The sequence below is a fragment of the Montipora capricornis genome, chromosome 3, assembly GCF_036669925.1.
Source record: "Montipora capricornis isolate CH-2021 chromosome 3, ASM3666992v2, whole genome shotgun sequence".
Lineage (NCBI taxonomy): Eukaryota > Metazoa > Cnidaria > Anthozoa > Scleractinia > Acroporidae > Montipora > Montipora capricornis.
The window spans coordinates 39,767,347-39,786,455 of NC_090885.1; the positions used below are offsets into that span (position 1 = coordinate 39,767,347).

At 38.0% G+C, this 19,109-nt stretch overlaps 3 protein-coding genes across 5 annotated transcripts in view; 1 reads left to right on the forward strand and 2 right to left on the reverse strand.

Moving 5' to 3' along the window:
• The window catches only part of LOC138043129 (protein SFI1 homolog), a 70,961-nt gene that overhangs the window by 31,718 nt on the left and 20,134 nt on the right, over positions 1 to 19,109 (reverse strand). The window contains exons 9-11 of the mRNA XM_068889262.1: positions 16,439 to 16,595; positions 15,881 to 16,042; positions 14,508 to 14,578 (exon numbers count right to left, since the gene is read on the reverse strand). Coding sequence (XP_068745363.1) covers positions 14,508 to 14,578; positions 15,881 to 16,042; positions 16,439 to 16,595 — 390 coding nt within the window. The remainder of the gene's footprint in view (positions 1 to 14,507; positions 14,579 to 15,880; positions 16,043 to 16,438; positions 16,596 to 19,109) is intronic.
• On the forward strand, positions 670 to 10,696 carry LOC138043134 (uncharacterized). Of its 2 annotated transcripts, none has more exons than XM_068889266.1 (5): positions 670 to 821; positions 2,570 to 3,479; positions 4,861 to 5,167; positions 7,988 to 8,036; positions 8,248 to 10,696. In XM_068889266.1, exons 1-4 carry the CDS (start codon positions 715 to 717, stop codon positions 7,990 to 7,992), a joined length of 1,329 nt encoding a protein of 442 aa, XP_068745367.1. In that variant the 5' UTR covers positions 670 to 714; the 3' UTR covers positions 7,993 to 8,036; positions 8,248 to 10,696. The 2 variants fall into 2 exon arrangements, with proteins under 2 accessions (XP_068745367.1, XP_068745368.1); XM_068889267.1 differs by having other exon boundaries at positions 8,402 to 10,696.
• Positions 16,804 to 19,109, reverse strand: part of LOC138043133 (cryptochrome DASH-like) — a 5,089-nt gene continuing 2,783 nt past the window's right edge. Inside the window, exons 2-3 of one of the 2 annotated variants that reach the window (XR_011131189.1) lie at positions 18,490 to 19,109; positions 16,804 to 17,904 (exon numbers count right to left, since the gene is read on the reverse strand). The exon at positions 18,490 to 19,109 is cut by the window's right edge and continues 1,802 nt beyond it. The gene's annotated coding sequence lies outside the window, so the exon portion shown is untranslated. The other variant, XM_068889265.1, reaches the window with a different exon arrangement.

Genomic DNA, 19,109 nt, shown 5'->3' on the forward strand with positions numbered 1-19,109 from the left:
CAGGGTACCAAACCGCAGTTTGTCAACAACAAATTTTGTAATCACCTAGAGTCCTCTCAGGTTAAAACTGACGAAAGGAAAGGAAAGGAAAGGAAAAGGAAAGAAACTTTATTTAAGTGTCTAGTAGATTTAGTGCTGGAGCACTAATTGGGGACACTGTAAAACTGTAAAACTGACAATTCCAAGCTGTTAGCAGCACATTAACATTTGAGCAGGGTCCGAAATGAACCTTTTGGTGAAGGGGAGAGGTGGCGACTAGAAATTTTTTTCAGTCGCCTCTTGCAAAATTTCGGTCGCCAAAAAGTGTCCATAATTTATTGCTTCTGATCATAGACAGAAAACATGAATTTCTAAAATAAATTACTAATAAGCAGCGCTTCAAGCATTCGTATTTCCTACTTGCGGAATGATCAAAAAGGGATCAAAGACCTGACCCCTTTTTGATCATTCGCAAGTAGGAAATGGTTCTCTTATCTACTTTCTAAATTGTCTAAAGGAGCAGAAGCGCATTCGTCTCCCAGCGCCTTGTCAACATCGCCGGAGCATTTTTGCAAGAGTTGAAAAATTCCTCATTATCTTCCCGGGCCAAGGTCTCGACGAGGAACTAATTGCGGCTGCCATTTTCCGTTCACGGTTGTCTATAGGTGTAAGCATCACCGAATTATCATTTACTTGTTTCCAGTGCTATCCGCTACTCATTGCTGTCGATGTGAAATGGCGTGCCATAGTCCTAGCTCGGATGACCATGAAAATCCAGCTGAAAATGAAAGCAGTAGTGTTCAAACCGAAGAGAAATACTCAACTCTTAGATGGAAGTCATGGTGAGTTTGCGGCTTCATGCAGCTTTTATTATTTAATCGGTCAGTGTAAAACGCAGACTTCAGACCGGGGCTAAAATGCAGACTGAGGTTACAATCTAACTGTTGAAAAAGCCCAAACCCATTAGAAATGCTAACAGTTACGCCTAAATATTGTTTTAGACCTAATTAGGCCTAAGGTTAGCATTTCTAAGGGGTTTGGGCTTTTTCAACAGTTACGTTATAACCTCAATCTGCATTTTTACCCCTGGTCTGCAGTCTGCGTTTTACACTGACCGATTATTTAATAGGACATTCAGCAATTACAGAATGCAGGGCCACTTTCGAGACCAGTGGAAATGAAAGAACGAGTCGCATGAGGGCAATTCCACACGAGTGGTGTTACAAGCAAGAATTTTCAAAAGATGTATTAGTTGGAATTATACCCAGTAATACAAAGTGGACATGTTATAGTGCTCAGAAAATAAAATTCCACTTTGCTGGCGACAATGGTCTACTCAGGGGGGGTCCTCAAATTCTAGGTTTTTTTTGTTGTCAGCAAGTATTATGCATAATGCTAAATTTTGACTGGATAAAATCAATCTTGGAACATGTAAAGGACTCCAAACACTCTTATTAGAAAAAACCTCACAGTGGAGTCAATTCATTCCTCATGGCAACTTTTTCCAAAATAAGTTTTAGAAATGGCAGCAACAATATGAACTAATGTCACACACGTTACGTAACATCCGTGACATTTAGTCCATTTTTTTTCTTTTCTTAAATAACTATGTGATAGATTTTCAAGACAATCCTGCTACAAAGCTAAGAATCCAATAGAAACTCTCTGATACAGACAAAACTCTGGTAAATTGTAACATTTTGGATACAGGTGTATTAATCCACAACAAAAGTTCGTCATGGATGTTTGTCACGGACGTTACACTTCTTAGACTTGAGTACCAACAATTGAAATGGTTGAAAAAATGCAACATTCTCATCCTGAGCACATTTACACTTAGCAGACATTTTGTATATGAAACACAGGGCTACGAATGGCCATTTAAAGGTTCAATTTCTCTGGCAGTTCAGTAATCAGTAATTAGTATATACTCACTCAGTGATCTTGGTGTTTCAAGCAATCTGATTGGTTCGCTATCTCGGAGTAATTGATATTTGATGTAAAAATAATGGAATATCCCCAAAACACCCTTTATACATGTTTCTCGTGGGTTTGACAGGAAATGGCAATTAATTGAGAAAATGATGACAAATTTATTCAATTCACTTTAAATGGGCAAGTAACCTTTTATAGTGCAAAAAGAATGTGATCTACACTTTAAAATAGTTGACTTGTTCTCACATTGTAACGTCCATGACAGTGATTGTAACGTCTGTGACCTTTATAATTTTCCTACTATTCTTGAAAAATTGTCAATTGTTGTGAAAGTGAATTCAACATTTTCAGTTAACACAATGACCAAAGTGCAGATATTTAGAGCAGGTTTTGTAGAACACTTTGATAGTTCACAGGAAATTTCACTTAATGTTGATGAACTGGCAATGTGGTTGTTTTTTATGTAACGTCCCTGACGGTGGAATGGCCCATGAGTAATCTTTATATGTAAAGAGTAAAAGGAGCCAGTTTGCCAATAGAATCTCTAGGATGATGTGGAGCTGAATTCTGTAGTTTAGCCTTAACAAAGCTGTTCACAATCGTGACTGTATTTATCAAACCTTCAACAAGGAAATTATAACATTTATTTTCCTAGGATACTGTGCAACTACGAATTTTCTCAAGATGGACTTGTTCAAGCTAGAGAAATTTTAACATTAGCATCTAAACACAAAGAAAACTTAAACCACAACTTGAATCCTCATATGCTTGGAAGAATAATTCGCGAAATTTGGGGAGAGGATGTCAAATTCGTGAAGCGTGGACCAAGCAAAGATCGACACCGCTCCTTCTTATACTTAAGGAAAAAATTGCAAGTGATCGATACACAGGAGACTTTTGAAGAATTTAGGCAAAGTAACATGGAACTGGAGAGAGGATGGAGTAAGATTAGCGACCACTCGAACACTGTGTCATTTTTCCGTTGTGAGTCGTGGTCGTTCAATAACCAGCGAGTTTCCCTCGAAGTAAGGGTAACCCAACTGCCGCCATCCTCCAATATTCGTTACTCCTTACTTTCTCATGGTTGCGAAAATGACCTTTCAAACTTAATGGACGTTACAAGCATGGAACGATACCCGTTAAGTCAGAGAATCAGTTTGATTTTGAAGTTTATTGAAATTGGGAAGCTTTGCAAAGGATCAATAATGGAAAATGGAGAGTCTACTATGCTTTCACATATCGTAGGAAAGTACACCGATTTAACTGAAGTAACAACCGACAAGAATGTTGACGAAACCAGGGTATTCTCCAGCAACTGCAGCATTGTTCATGGAGATGGCGTTTGCTGTATGAACTGCAGGAAATTGAAACGTCTCTGTACCAGGTCTAAGCGTAGGAGGCTATCAAGGGATACCAGAATCCATCCAAACACTAATAAGAGGTATCTCACAAAATGTGAAATAGAGCAACTTTCCAAAGAAAGGCAAGAACAACAGAATGCAGAGAAAAGAGTTTTGCAGAGCAAAGAAAAGAATAAAGAAAAGACAGACAGTGTTCCATACAAGGTAAATATAGTAGCATTTATTCTTGATTCTCATGGCATGCAAAATACATTTTAGAACATTATTTTAGTAGATTCAGATTGAAAGGGACATTCCACGTATGATCTGATCCGTCGAGGTATGAATGGCCGAATTTATACTAGCGACGAATGATATTATTATTCTCATCTAAGACGAATAACACTATGCATCTAAGACAGATTTCTCTTCAATTTATGTAGAAAAAAATGCGGTGTTTACAAAGAATTGGGGACCAAAATTAGTCTTCAAATTATCGGTTCATCTGTCAGCAAGTCTGTAAGACGAGCTAACAGACAAAGAATTTTGGTCCCTAAACACTGGAGTGGATTTATATCTAATAGATCAGTAATTCAGCCCTAAACAAAAGGTATCATCTTGAGGTTCAGGGGAATAAATATAAGGACTTGTATGAGTTTATTCCCCAGAGCTTCAAGATGATGCTTTTTGTTTAGGACTGAATTTTTAGTACATTTATATCGATATTATAACCGCGCACTAGTGGCCCAGTTGGTTGAGCACCGGGCTGTCACGCGGGAGGTCATGAGTTCAACTCCGGCCGGACCAACACTCAGGGCCTTTAAATAACTGAGGAGAAAATGCTGCCTTTGTAATTACATCTGCAAATGGTTAGACTCTCGTCTTCTTGGATAAGGACGATAAGCCGAAGGTCCTGTCTCACAACCCTTCATTGTTCATAATCCTATGGGACGTAAAAGAACCCGCACACTTGTCGCAAAGAGTACCTGTAGGGCATATAGTTCCCGGTGTTGTGGTCTGTCTTCTGTGGTGTGTCATGGTTGGGGGGGTAAATGCTCGGGGATATTAGCTACACCAATTAAGCTACTCTAAAATCCAAGGGTAAATAAAGAGATATGATATGATATGATATGATATGAAATTGGTCTATTGCAGACAAAGCATGATCCGTCTTAGACACGTTATTTGTCTCTGGTGTAAATTATGCCTCAGCTTTTTATAGGAAGACTGAAAAAAGTTATCCCTTTAATTTTTTGTCAGTAACTTTGAAAAAAAGATTCTTACCAGTTGTATTTAGGGGGATTGGATCATAAATGTAATGCCTTGTATTTAACCTTTCATATGATGTTACAAACCAGCACATGAGCTTGATGTGATAATACACTTCAATGAATGTAAATGACGTTTTGTGAGTGTACCATAAACCGTGATGAACAGTAGACAGTGTCGTACATGTACACATATAGTGAAAAACAATGTGCCCCTCGGAAGATTGGAAATGTCCCTGATCAGAAAATTGCTGAATTGGGATATATTGACTCGTAAAAATGAAATTCTAGATCAGGTACTACCGGTAGTTTGTCATTTTTGTTGTTCTCTTTTGCAGGAAATTCTAAAGGACCGAAGTCAAAACAAAAGTTTATCGCACAGTCGTCTGGTCACCTTTATTCACCAGCATCAAGGCAGAGGCCCACTTAGTCGAGTCTACATCAAGTCTCAATTGGCAGCAATGTGTCAAGCTTATGGGATAAAAGTGTCTCCTAAATCGTCAAAGTCAGTTCTAGCAGAAGCCCTATTGAATGCTATTCCAAAGCACAACTGCATTCCAATGGCAAACCTGGTGAATGACAGGAAGTTTAGGATTGTAGAGAATACTAATGCAGATGGTCGCATCAGAATACGGTTGCTACAAGGTATTTTAAGCAGTATCTTATTATAAGAGGTAACATATATTGTCAGTAGTTACATTTAGGACACAATAAATTGAGTGGTAAACACTTTCAAGCCCAATTGCTCTCTTCATGATATGACACAAGGTAGAAAGACATACGTTGCTCACTCAAAAGTAGCCTAAATGTTGTGGAATCCCAAACACAAAATTCCATATTTATAGAGAACAACCATCCCGGTAGCCTAAAGCCATGACCATAAAAGAAAAGTGCCTGTTACAGTTTGTACACATGGGCTTAAGTACAAATATCATTGCCAACAGCAAAAAATCTGCCCTGGGAACAATGGCAGGGCCTGGCAAAGTAAAATCCTATTTGCAACATTTACATGTATGAGGCAAAATTTAATTATGCCCCTTAAAAACATTGGTTGGTGAGGTTTACCGGTACATGTACTTTGTGCTTGGTAGGGATAGTGTTTGATCGCATACACATGCTGTTACAGGAAGCATTACTTTTGGGGCTAATGGTAGTTTGTCGCAGTCTGATTGAATTTTGGGAAGCCAGAGTGTTGTTGTAAAAAAGTGGAATTGTTATTTTGACCATTAAACAAATTGGTGCAATTACATTGTGTGGTCCAGTGGTTAGGGCATTGGGTTTGCATGTGGTTGCCACAGGTTCAAATCCCGTTCTAACCTCTGGTTTGAATTTGTTGTTTCCCCCAATGCTTTCTTCCCAATGGCACATCCAACAATAGTTGTCCAGCTTCTGCAGCCGTGAATTAGTCACAAAAGTTACGTAGAGCCTGTCATTAAATAAACTGGCAAGTTTGCAGTTGTCTGCTCTTATTGTAGCATCCAGGGCAGACTTTTCTTCACTAGATACTTCCACAATTCCTCATAATTTTATTTCAGTATCGGTTAAAGGGGAGAGATACATTGTATCACTTCATTGCATTATTGTTTATCTATATGAACTTGAAATTGTCAATAAAATCGGAATTGTTTCAAAGAAAATTAAAACATCTACATTGTATGCATGACATGCTAAGCAAGCACTTAATAATTATTGCTCTGTTGATCTATCTAGTATGCAGTGTTAATTAGTCACACTTATCTTTGTTTCCACAGAATTTAAGAATTTTAATTAAAAATGATGGTAAACTGAAATGATGGAATGTTGGTTTTTCAAAGCAACAGCTGGATCTTACTTGCGTGAGAAATAGCATCTTTGAGTCAAGAACATCTGCAAATTTATTCCTCATTTCTCATGTAAGGGAAGAGAGAAACTTTCTAGGTCCCAGTTGAATGCACATTGAAACTGACTGCATGATTTTCTTTTGCTGTGAATCTTTAACCCAGTGACTCTTGGAAGTGAGACTTAAAGTGCACCTAGCTCCAAAATATTTTTTTCGCTAAAATGAATCTTTGCATCTGTTCCAAACGCATTGCGGCCATTTTTTCCTTTTTCTAACAAATCCTGCCATTTTATAGGCTTCAAAAGTTGCGAAAATCAATGCATCTTTTGTTAACGACCAAGTCAGAAGGGGAGTGGGTCTATTCCTGATTTGACGTCACAAACTGATTTACATTGCATTAACTCTTTGTAAAAATGCATGCAAAGTAGATTGTGACGTCAAATCAGGAATAGACCCACTCCCCTTCTGACTCGGTCGTGAACAAAAGATGCTTGGTTTTTCGCAACTTTCGAAGCCTATAAAATGACTGGATTTTTTAGAAAAATGAAAAGATGGCCACAATGCGTTTCAAACAGGTGCAAAGATTCATTTTAGCAAAAAAAATATTTTGGGGTTAGGTGCACTTTAACAGATTTTACTCTGTCAAATGCCAGATGATTTTACTCATCAAGTGGGGGCGTCCCAGGGCATTTGAGGTGTCAATGGGAGCAGTCAAACGCTATGTCCCTTCTATTAAACACCTTGGTTGGTTATTTTCTGTCTGCTCTTTTCTGTTGTTTTGTATTTTCTTGAGATTTTGCTGGTAAGCAAGAAAATAAACATTTATAGATTGTATTATTAATAATAAGATCAACTCAGAATGCTAGCCTAACGGATCTACAAAAAAAAGATAAGGCCTCTAGAAATCACCCTAGCCCTAATCTTAACATGTAAGGTAACTTAAGTGAAATTGGGGCAAATGTTGAATAGTGTTGGTTTACAAAACCGTTTTTCACTTGATCCAAGGTGACCAATCTGAGTTGATCTGTTCTGACTTTGCTCCCTGCCAATTAATAATATTAAGAATTTTAATAATGTTACATCATTGTTGTTTTGTATGGTTTTACAGTTCTTAAGAGGTTAAGCTTGAGATCCTAATATAGGTATTCAATTTCAGGCAATGATTTTCATTGGTAACAATGATCATTACTGTAGGTACATGTAGTACCAGACCTGAAAGCAATCTTATCAAAAGTCTTGAAGTTTGAAGATACATTTCATCACTGTTATCAAAAATAACAGGGATCAATTTAAGCAAATTAAAATGGTTTGGAATGGCTGACAGCAACCAGAAGTGGACATTTCCTGTTCTGGACTACAGTGCATTCCTTTGTTAAGACAGGTTATTTCTTCAGACATTTTGCAATACAAAATGTGGTATCACCAAGGCAAGTTATAGATTGCTTTATGTAGCTAAAAAATCAATGCTTTTGCCTCAGCTCTCTTGTTGTCACAGTTACCTACAAAAACAAGGTGTTGGTTGCTTAATTGCATACATGTAGATTATCATTCTTTCAAACCTCCAGGTCCATAATAAATATCACTGGACCTCCAGTGTTTTCAATTTTATAAATTTATTAGTATTACCAAACATTTATTTTTAACAGATTGACGGCTGTTCTTGTATGATGTGTGCAAGTCCAATTAGCTATAGCAGTAAGTATTGTTTTATGATCAAATTCTTTCATTTAGATATTGAATCAAATCAGTCAGTGAGAAAATATCATTCAAGTTATTAAATTTTATCAAGATGCAAAAAATAATGAAATTGTCCCTGATTTGGATAATAAAGAGCAGCTTACTCGGACAAATAAGACTTGCTGAAATTTGTTAGTACTTACTCAAATCCAATCTCTGTCATCACCAGGACACCTTCCCAGAAACAAAAACTTGTACAAACTGCTTGGCATGCATTCTTTAGGTGGAAAGTGGGCCACCGAAAACTGAATTGCAGCACATGGCTAGCAAGTTCAGGTTCATCACCTTTCACTACAAGCAAGACGTTCTTTTATTGGTTTCAGTATGATATTCGCATGAACACAGGAACACACTGCTCATTAACAGCAAGATTGATAAGCCAGTTTCAAGACAGTCCAGGGTAATGGCTATACTAGTCTCCTTTGCAGGCATTCTTTGTGTTGTCAAGCAATGCTCCTGCCCACAAATAGCACTGCTTGATGACATCATTGAAGGTGGGACTACTCAAACTCCAAAATAATGTTTGCTATTCACCAGCTACTGCAGGATTTGTACCCAAAAATGTTTTATTCATTGCAGGAATAAATCATTTAAAATCATCTTTTTGTGCTTTATTATCTCACTGTTTTAGTACATACTAAAACGACTATTCACCTCCATGTTGATGGCTAGTAGTGGATATTTAATAGCTAGACTGCTGGCAGTTGTCAAGCCCTCTTTGGTCATGCAAGCAAGCTGAGGGTAGAATGGGGATAAAGCCTATATCTCGCTGTCACCATTCTTCCCTCGGCTCGCTTGCATGTCTAAAGTAGGCAGTTCGACAACTCAGAAGGGGCTGCAAGCAGTCTAATATTTAGCAAGCTGTAAAAGCCATCTCTACTTCGGTGAACAGTTGTTAACCGTTTCAACTGTAGCTGTTAATCATTTTTGTCATATGTTTTTGTGACTGCTTCACATTTTGGCAGCATATAGTGATGCCAGTGATGTTTAGATCAGATTGTTCAATGTTAAGTTGTATGTGGGTAGGTTATGTGGTTGTCTCAGGTGATAATGACGTCATTAGCACATGGCCTTTGTCAAAGTCAACAGAACCAACAACCAACAGTGGCTACCTACACACTGTCCTGAAAATTTGATCTAAAACCACTGTGTCAGTGAGTGCCTATTTGTGTGAAAGCTTTGTGGGGGTGGGGGCTGTTGCTGTGAAGGGTATGGATTTCAAGCAGTTTAGTGTGAGATAGGGACTATAGACATCAGAGTTTTTTTTGGTCTAGAGTAGGCTATGATCTTCCAGTTTTGGCTGCACTTTTGTGATAGTGACCAAATTTCTGTAATATAGCAAATCTGGGATGTGGTAGGGATTTAGCATAGGGTTGCATTTAATACACCTGAACTTAGTCAGATTTAGGTTAAGGGTTTTGAAGTCCCCAGTAGCACACCCCCACTCAAACACAAAGACTTCCTTCCTCCCCCTGGGGTGAAAGGAACACAAAATAATGTAATGTGTGCTGTGAAAAAAAAAACACATGTTATTGTTAATCAGTAATAGGACATTTGACTGCAACTACCAGAATTATCTCTGTGTGCCATTGTTATTCCAATTTTAAAATCACAAAAGTGTTAGTTAGCATGAGAAAAGCAAGCCTTGCAAGATTCTGGTAGTTGAAGTCAAGTGTCCTACAGGCTATGTTGATATGGTAATGTGGTTACAAGTCCGTGGGAGAGAGCATGTTATGCAGAAAGATGAAGGGAATTTTTTAGATGTAAATATGTATCAGCTTCTACCTCGTGCTTCTAGAGAACAAAAAGGGTAAACAAGTTTGGTTGTTAATTAAGAAAGGTTTGCTATGGATTACACTGCTTCTCAAGTTCCTTTTTTTTGTTCTTAAACATACATGGATACATACATACGTACGTACGTACATACATACATACATGCTTTATTTAAACACGGTAAAACCTTCAGTAAGAATACAATAGCTATAGTACAATAAAATTCAGTACTTAATTACTACAGTAATAGAACAGGGGGTGCAGGGATGGCGCAGCAACGGTCGTTGCCATTTCTCAGAACGGTCGATGCCATTTTTTAGTTCTGAATTACACTCATTAGGTCCAAGAACTCAGAAGGTTGCGGTTACTGGGAGTTGTGTCTCGCTGGTCATATAAGTTGGGGTTCGGGTTAGGGTGAGGGCTAAGTCTTGAAATTTTCCGATTCTCTTTTTCCTCCAGTTTTTCTTTTATAAATGTTTTTTTTTTTTCCTTTTTTGTCTTAATTTTTGTTAATATTTTTTCTTAGCTTGTTTCTTTTAATTTTCTTTATAAATGGCATCGACCGTTTACGAAAGAGAAATTTGCGATGGCGCAGTGGTGAGAGCAGTCGCCTCCCACCAATGTAGCCCGGGTTCGATTCCCAGACTCGGCGTCATATGTGGGTTGAGTTTGTTGGTTCTCTACTCTGCACCGAGAGGTTTTCTCCGGGTACTCCGGTTTCCCCTCTCCTCAAAAACCAACATTTGACTTGATTTACTTTCATTGTTAATTTCAGTTTACAGTGTCCCCAATTAGCGCTCCAGCGCTAGAACGACTAGACACTTAAATAAAGTTCCTTTCCTGTCTTTCCTTTCCTTTCCAATAATGTTTTTGTCAAAACAAGTTAGTCACGAATATATTTTACTCAGTTGTCTTTCAATGTACCTGAATCTTCATTTCGTCTATGACAAAGCCACCCATTTAATCTTCTTGCTTCTTTCCACTATCCTTAGCTGCATTAAGGCACCAACTGTCTCTTTCGCTTTGTTTTTATAAAGCCGGTAGTTTGTTATGATACAGTAAGTCAGTAGCAAACTGAATTACGGCCTTACAAGAAGGTAAGAATGCACAGATAAGTTACGTAAACATTGTGCAAGTTTTTGAACGAGTCTCAACATGGAACATTTATAATCGGTACCAGAGAACTTTTTCCAAGGTCCAAAAGGAGACTAATGTCGAGCTCCGCCGAGGATGGCTCGAAGTCATGGCGGCCTGACCTGGCTCGACCTTGTGCGGCCCTCGGAAAGGGATTTTTCGCAATATTTTTCAATACGGAAACGCGTACGAGGCGGCTAACTGATCAAATAATAAATATAAAGATTATATTGCTACGTGTGGCCGTACCCACCCCCCAAGGAGGACGGGTACGGCTTGACTTAAGCTGAAGATTTTTCCGCGAACGGTTTTGCAACGAGAATCAGATACGACAGTGTTGATCGGAATACGTTTTTCGTCAACTGGCTCTAAGGGACGCTTTAAGAGGTCGCAAAAAATCGAGGTGGGCTTTTAAAAGGTGGGCTTTTAAAAAAATCGGTTGTATTTTTCTGTTGTTAGGCAAATGTACCCTATCATCGAGAGGCTTTTGAGCGATAGTTCACGGTATGCAGGTTGTCCGAATGTAAAAGAGTGTTGCGTAACAGTCTCGAAAGGTTATGTGGGATATGACATGATTGCCTTTTTTAGCTGTCAAATCCCAAATAAATGTGCCATACGTCTAGTACCACTTTCTAGCATTTGTCGAAATAGCTACAGTCTAGAATCCGTGGATTAAAAACTACCGGTACCTACACAACCTCGAGATTGTTGCTGTACTTTTCTGCTTTTTCCGACAACCTTTATCGAAACAGCTGCAAACGCGAACAGTAGACCTTTATAGCTATATATTCTTGAAACGTGATGTTCTTAAAGGAATTTTCCTCTTGTCTTTTTCATACCGTCTGCACACGCATAAGTCGCAATTTGAAAGAAACTGTTCCCTGGAGTAAAGTTACTGCAGGCGGTCCCCTGGTGGATTTGGAGCCCCTAAGTCCATATCCGCTAGCAGATTTTGACCCCCTGCGACAAATTGTGAAAAAGGAACAAGACGCTTGGTGGCGTTTACGTGGGATACTTCTGTTTGTGTAAAATGTGAAGGTTGGTTGCAAATGCCACTGATCCCTGAAGTCAACTAAGAGTCACAAGGGACTTGGTAAAAGCGCTAAGAAAGGTCAAGTGTGATAAGAATCGAACATTTCCTTTGCGACTTAGAGCGTTTTCGTGAACCAAAGTTCTTTACATGTGCTCACATTCAATAAAAGCAATTTTAGTTAAATTTATTTACGGTGGGAACAGGAAATGAAAGGAAGTGGTGTAATGTTCTCGCGTTCATCGCTGTTCTATCGCGCTTGAACGACAAAATCGATTTCAAAGGAGGCTAACGTTGCTACTTTGGATATCGTTCTATGCTTGAAACGTCCATTAAGATTGAAAAGCAAGGAAAGTAAGATGCGAAAAAGGTAACGAATGTTGGAGGTCGCGAACAACATTTGCAAATGTCTTATTAACTAAAGAAAAGCTGCATGAAGGTGCAAACCTACCATGACATCCATCTAAGAATTGAGTTTTTCTCCTCAGTTTGTACGCTGCTGCTTTCATTCTCGCGAGGCCTCCTGGCTTTTAAAGCCATCTTTCAACGCTGTTTTTGAAGCCGAAGGGGGCGTGATTGGACGACCAAGACAATGCGGTCAAGTTGGTTTCGACCTGAGAGGACCCAAGGTCATAAAAAAAATTGTCGTTGACAAAGTACGGTGTGGTACCCCGGTAGAGCTTAGTCTGTTAACTGGGCCGATGGTTTTTCCTTTCGATCGAGTGAACAAACTACCGCCTAACGTAGCTCGCAGGGCTGCTATTGCGTTGATTCGAGTTGACGGTGTGTTAAAATGAAAGTTCAATCTTTATGAATTGATTCTGGTATGGTAACAGTGGGAACGTTTTATGTGGAATATTTGACATTCCTTCCTTGGTGACTTGTAACTCTGATCTTTTTGCTGATGATACTGTTTTCCATCATCACATCGCCAATACATCAGACTGCGAACAACTTCAACAAGATCTGTTGATTGCCTCGAAATGGCGCAATGGTTGGCTCGTTATCCTAAAGCCCGCGAAAAGCGAGGTCTTGCATGTTTCACGTAAGAAAGACCCGCTGTTATATCGATACTCATCGAACAACAACGAATTAGCAGCAGTGGACCAACGCAAACACTTAAAAGTATGGTTGGAATCGTTCCTCTTTTGGAACTACCACATTAATTCAATTTGCGCCAAAGCCAACAAACTGTTAGGCCTGATTAGGCGAACTTTTGGTTATTCAAACAAGTCTCGTATCGCGGTATAGCTTTCAAGTCACTGGTTAAACCAATCCTTGAGTACGCATGCCCTACCTGGAATCCGCACCTAGTAAAACACGTCAAGTCAATTGAATCTATTCAACGACGAGCAACCCGCCTATTATGCGGCTCTGACATTGATTATCACGAAAGACTCTTAAACTTAAAGTGGGACTCCCTCGAACCCAGAAGAAAATACTTCAGTTTGAATCAGATGCATGTATAAGATGATTTTTGGTTACTGTGACATTAATAGTCGCCGCTATTTTGCTTTTATAGATGCCAATCGCACAAGATCTAACAATGATTGCAAGATTCGGCCAAAACCCGTCCGCACTAATTATTTCAACTTTTCTTTCATTAATCGTTACATTAGTGACTGAAACTCTTTACCTGCACATGTCAGTGATGTCCTCACCTAGTCTTCAGTCTTTTAACTCTTCATTGCTCAGACATTTACGCTCTCAAATTATGTAATCATCCTCACTAGTCCTAGTATTTATTCATTTGCGTGCGTGTGTGCGCGCGCGCGTTGGGCGTTGCGCGTGAGAGTGCGAGGAGGGTAGAACCCCCTGGTATCATCCTGCCAACCTATTATTTTTAAAATAGTTGGCAAATTGTGAAATAAATAAATAGATGGCATGCGCACCCTTGGGATTTTACATGTATAATACGGTTGGCAATCCTGCTAGCAGAGGTTTTTCTTTTACGTTCACTGGGCTAACGAGTACGGGAAAAGAGACTTTGCCTAGCGGACGCAAAAAGAAAAAAGGCCTCTGCTAAAAGGGCACCCAGGTATGATAAAGTGGCTCAAATCGCGAATCAAATCGCGTTGAATGTGGAAAATAGCAACATAAGTATGACGCTACCCCATTAATTGAGAATTTTTTTATACCATTACATACATCTTCTTAAATCTTGAAAATCTTTTATCGGGATTCCCATACAAATCGTTATATTTTCGGCCATGTGTTGGCGCTTCCCTCGCACGGAGCTTGGACTGCCTGTGTGTTCATGATATGGAAATGTTTTAACCCTTTTTAAACTTCAAATAATTTTTGCGTACAAAAGAAAAAGGCCACTCATTAAACCTAAATGGCTTACTTAGACCTATTTTGATTCCCTAAGCATGTAAATCTGTTACTTTTTCCATTAATCAGACCACTCATTACAAGCAGTATCACTTTGTTACTACATAATCCTGCAATGAGTCTTCACAAAACTTCAGCAAGAATAGGTGAGAACTAACCAACAAGTGCTGCCTGTAGTGTCGCACGGCAAGATCTTCCTTATTGTACTTTGCATGCTTCAGAGCAATGTCTTCCAGTCTGGTCAAGAAAGGTAAGTTTGTTCCAACAGAATATAGAGCTGGCAGTAAATGAGTGTCATCCTTAGTAGCGTGTATATAATTATAGCAGTAGGTAGATCTTTCAGGCCAACAAAATTGTCAGCATGAATGGATGTAGAAAGTGAAAAAAGAAGCGAGGACGGTCGACTTCAGAAGTTAAAAAAAGGTTAAAAAATTTAATAAAAATGGTTCGGTCAAAGACCTTCAGTTACTAAAACAGAATTTGTTACATGTATAATTAATTTCCTCTCCCATAGTTTACGATCCCGCATGATTTATCGTTGAAAGGCCCTTTTCTTGAATTTTGTCAGCCTTTGGGTGCTGGGTGGACAGAGGCCATGCCTGGCGAACTTATTATGATTTTAATCATAATAAGCCCTGCTAATTGCTTTCGTAGCACCCCCTTTTTTTAGTTTATTCAATATTTTTCGCCTCGTTGATTTTGCTTTTTTGTCGTCTATTAATTAGCCCTACTTTTTGTTTTGTGTGATCTTGCACCTTCTTTGATAGTTGCCACTTGTAATTACGTAATCACTAACACTTGAATCTCATTTAAAGTTCGTTTTTATTCAAAGTGTTAGTAACTGAAGGTCTTTTACGTTTTTATTAAATTTTTTAACCTTTTTTAACGTCAGAAGTTGTCCGTCCCCGCTTCTTTTTTAATATATCTTTTTTAATATATCAGTTACGTAGATCCCTTGAGCCAACAACGAATCACCCCCAGGAGGATCGCAAATGGATTCACAGTCCAAGTTGAGGAGAAATTGAGAGAAAGTTACAGGAAACTCAACACTGGACAGCTTCTGGGGAAATGGGGAAAACTGTAATTGCCCTGAGCGGGATTTGAACCCACATCCCCCTGATCACTAGTCGGGTGTGATGACCACTACACTATCAGGACAACCATGCTGGCAATATGGCTGATTGATCACTTAGTGTGTGGCATTTACGTGGGTGGGTAACACAACTTTTCATCAAATGAATTGGGTAAATAAGGAAAAATGATAGGTGGAGTTAACACACCATGGTAATTAATCCAATATTTCACAACTGTATCTAGTGCAGGGTGAATAGAAAAACCGGGGCCCCTTATGACATTTAATTACAGTATATTGCATTTATTCAAGGGCAACACACGATTTACTGTTGTTAGAGAGAGAATTAATATTGAATTTTTGACACCACTGATATGAAAGCATACTAATTTACGTGCCAACTTCTATTGCAGAAAGAAATCTTTTAATATAAATTTATTGTGACTGAACAGTGGATACAGTATTTCCAGCTAACAAAAGCTCTCCTTGCAACAGCCATGTTTCCTTTGAAGCTGATCAGGTCCTCAAACTGAGAAAGCTCAGTTTGTCTTTGCCACCTTACCACCCACAAAGTAAATGACTTTTGTAACAACATAGATGAAAAATGCCTTCTAGCAGCATCTGAGGCCAAAACAATAGAGAAGTAAATTAAATCAAAGAAGGCTTTACTTATGCAGGGACTATCTCTTTCAGTTTTCAAGTTAGACTTCTGTACATGTACAGTAACTAGTGTCAAATGTGAATATGAACTGAAGGAAGTAAACGCGTATGAACGAAAGGTAGTTTGGTATAAAGCCAACATCAATATATTACAGAGCTAAATTAATTCCTCCAGTTTCCCAAGAAACATAACAGGTATATCAAGTTTTCTGTGTATTCTATGTCAAGAGCAAAGAGCAATACATATTATAATGACTTCTCCAACACAAACTAAACAATTTCAAAAGAATTAAATTGTTGATGACCTTTTGACCTCTAGCTGTTATTTTTAGCAAAGAATCAATGAAAATTACACACCATGTCGTAGCTGCTTGAGTCTCCTTATTGACCTGAAGTTCTTCATTCCTCTCCATGCCTTTAAGACTAATATCCGATCATAAAACTTTGAGGCCATTTTCATTTTCTCTTTTTCCTTTGTTTTTATATCCAGCTTTGCTAACCAGACTCCCCACACCTACCAAAACAATTCCAAGGGACTTAATGTTGGGCAGTATTGATGAAAAGGGATTACATGTTTCACTGATAGTTTCAAATGGGCAAAACTATCTTCAAAACAATAACAAGTTTGCAAAACAGTACTGATGACAGCAAACAAGAAAGGTGAAAGACACAAACTACTGAAAGAAAACAAACATGACAATAGCCATATTTCAGAATTAATGTATAAAATTTTAAATGATGTTTAATCAAATCATGACTAAAATGCAAGCGATGAAAGTTGCATAACTGATTAAATAATAAAATTATTATTGTTGATAGTCATATTGCTCCTGTGGTACTCATCTTTGCATGCAAACTGCAAAAAATAATTTGTGGAACTGTATTGTTTGTTTCAAGTTTGGCTACCATTGAAAATTTTCTTCATCAATTGCACATAACATGCATGCACCTCAGAGAGTGAAATTTAACAGATTTTACTGTCTAACACCAGACGAATTCATTCGTCAACTGGGAGCGTCCAAGTTCGTTTGAGATGTCCATGGGTTAATAAAATTATTCTATTTAAGTTAGGAACAAGGGGAAGTATATGTTGCTCGATGGCAGAGAGGTCTGTATGAGGCACAAATTATTTATAGCACCTTTAAAGACAGACCAAGGTGGGTTAATAACATGTTTTGTGAAAATTGTGACAATAATGGAATGGACCATAGCTGAGATCCATACTGCAACATCCAGATCCCTAGATTTGCAGCAACTAATCTACCTCAAGGATTTTGGTTTCGGACTGATTGGAAAAATGATAAGAAGATGATAGTCTGCTGTTCAGTGAACTACATGTATTATCTCAGTTGATCCTAAATTAATGTATGCCTGAAGCTCCAATGGCAGCTTACATGTAGTTCAGTAAAGCGCCAAATAGTTTGAATAATAATAAATACTTTGCTAAAGGAGTAATTTTTTTTTCCCAAAAGGAGCTGTATTCTCTGGTTAAGTCCTTTTTTATGCAATAAGAAATAATGATTACTGGTATTTTAGTTGCACACCCAAATTGGGCAAAATGTAGGGAATAGGGAGACCAAACAGCTCATACACACCATGTAGGTGTTAAAACGAAATGTGGTAGATGGTGCAACCAGGCTAAATGTAATCAAGGAACCCAGAAAAACAACTTGATAATAACTGGAACACCTAATCCACAAAAGGCACTTTGCTGTTAGGGGTAGTTAAAGACCAACATTTGGTTTGATTTGTGTTAATTTGTTGATTTCAGTTTATCCATATCCCCAATTAGAGCTCCAGCACTAGAAGACTACTACTACACTCTTTTTTTTTTTTTTTTTGTTACGCAGCCCCAAAGCTTTGGAACAATCTGCCCTGTAAAATATCTAGTCTTGACTCTCTTTCAAGTTTTAAGTGCCAGCTCAAAACACATCTTTTTAAACAAGCTTTTAATTTGGAATTCTTATACATTTTAATTCGTCAAATATTTATTGTTTACCTTGTAATTATTACTATTATTATTATTATTATTATCATCATTATTATTATCATTATTATTATTATTATTATCATCTATACATTAATTTATTTTTAATCATAACTGCTTGTAATTTCATTTATTTTTATTCATTAATTTTTATTAAATTGTAAAGCGCATTTGATCATGTTCGGCATGAAAAATGCGCTATATAAGTTTCAATTATTATTTATTATTATTATATCTTAACCCATTGACTCCTGGGCGCAAGACTTAACAGATTTTACTCTGTTTAACACCAGACAATTTCATTCGTCACCTGGGGTTGTCCTGGGTCACCTGAGGAGTTAATGGGTTAAATAAAGTTCCATTCCTTTTCTGAAGCATACTTTCAGGGAAAAAAAACTGTAAAACCAGGTTGGATTTTCACCTGGTATGGTTTGGTCTCCAAGTGGGGACAGTGACACAGAAATGAAAGGGTGACAGTTTTTCTTTTCAGGGCTTTTTCACTTTCTTTCATTTAACGGTTGTCTTGCAGACTGACTTTTCTACAAGAACCATGATGCATGAAATTCAGCTAGTTTGAATTTGCCAACATTTTGACATTAGCCCAAATTTTAAAATTTGAAATAGTATTCACTATTCCTGAAAGCACATTGCTGTATGAAGAAATTATCAAGTATGTCAGCCATTACCAGACATATGGCATGATACATTCCTTTCCTGTCTTTAACACTCTTTCAACTGTAGTGAATGATCAGATGGCTAAACCAAAAGGTTGGTAACTTACAAGAATGCAAAATACCTCAGAAGTACATATAAAACAATGCACAAAAAATTCCTCTGCAAGTCTGCAATACACTATCCACACAGTTAACAATAGACTCTTTGCATAAACGGCACTTAAATTTGAATAACAATACCTTGTACATCCTTAGCCTCGTACTTGTGTCTCTAGACAAAGGATTTTTCACATGAATGTGAGGCTTAGGATGTACATTGCCATTTATGCAAAGGGTCTATGCATCCTTAAAAATAAACTAACCAAAT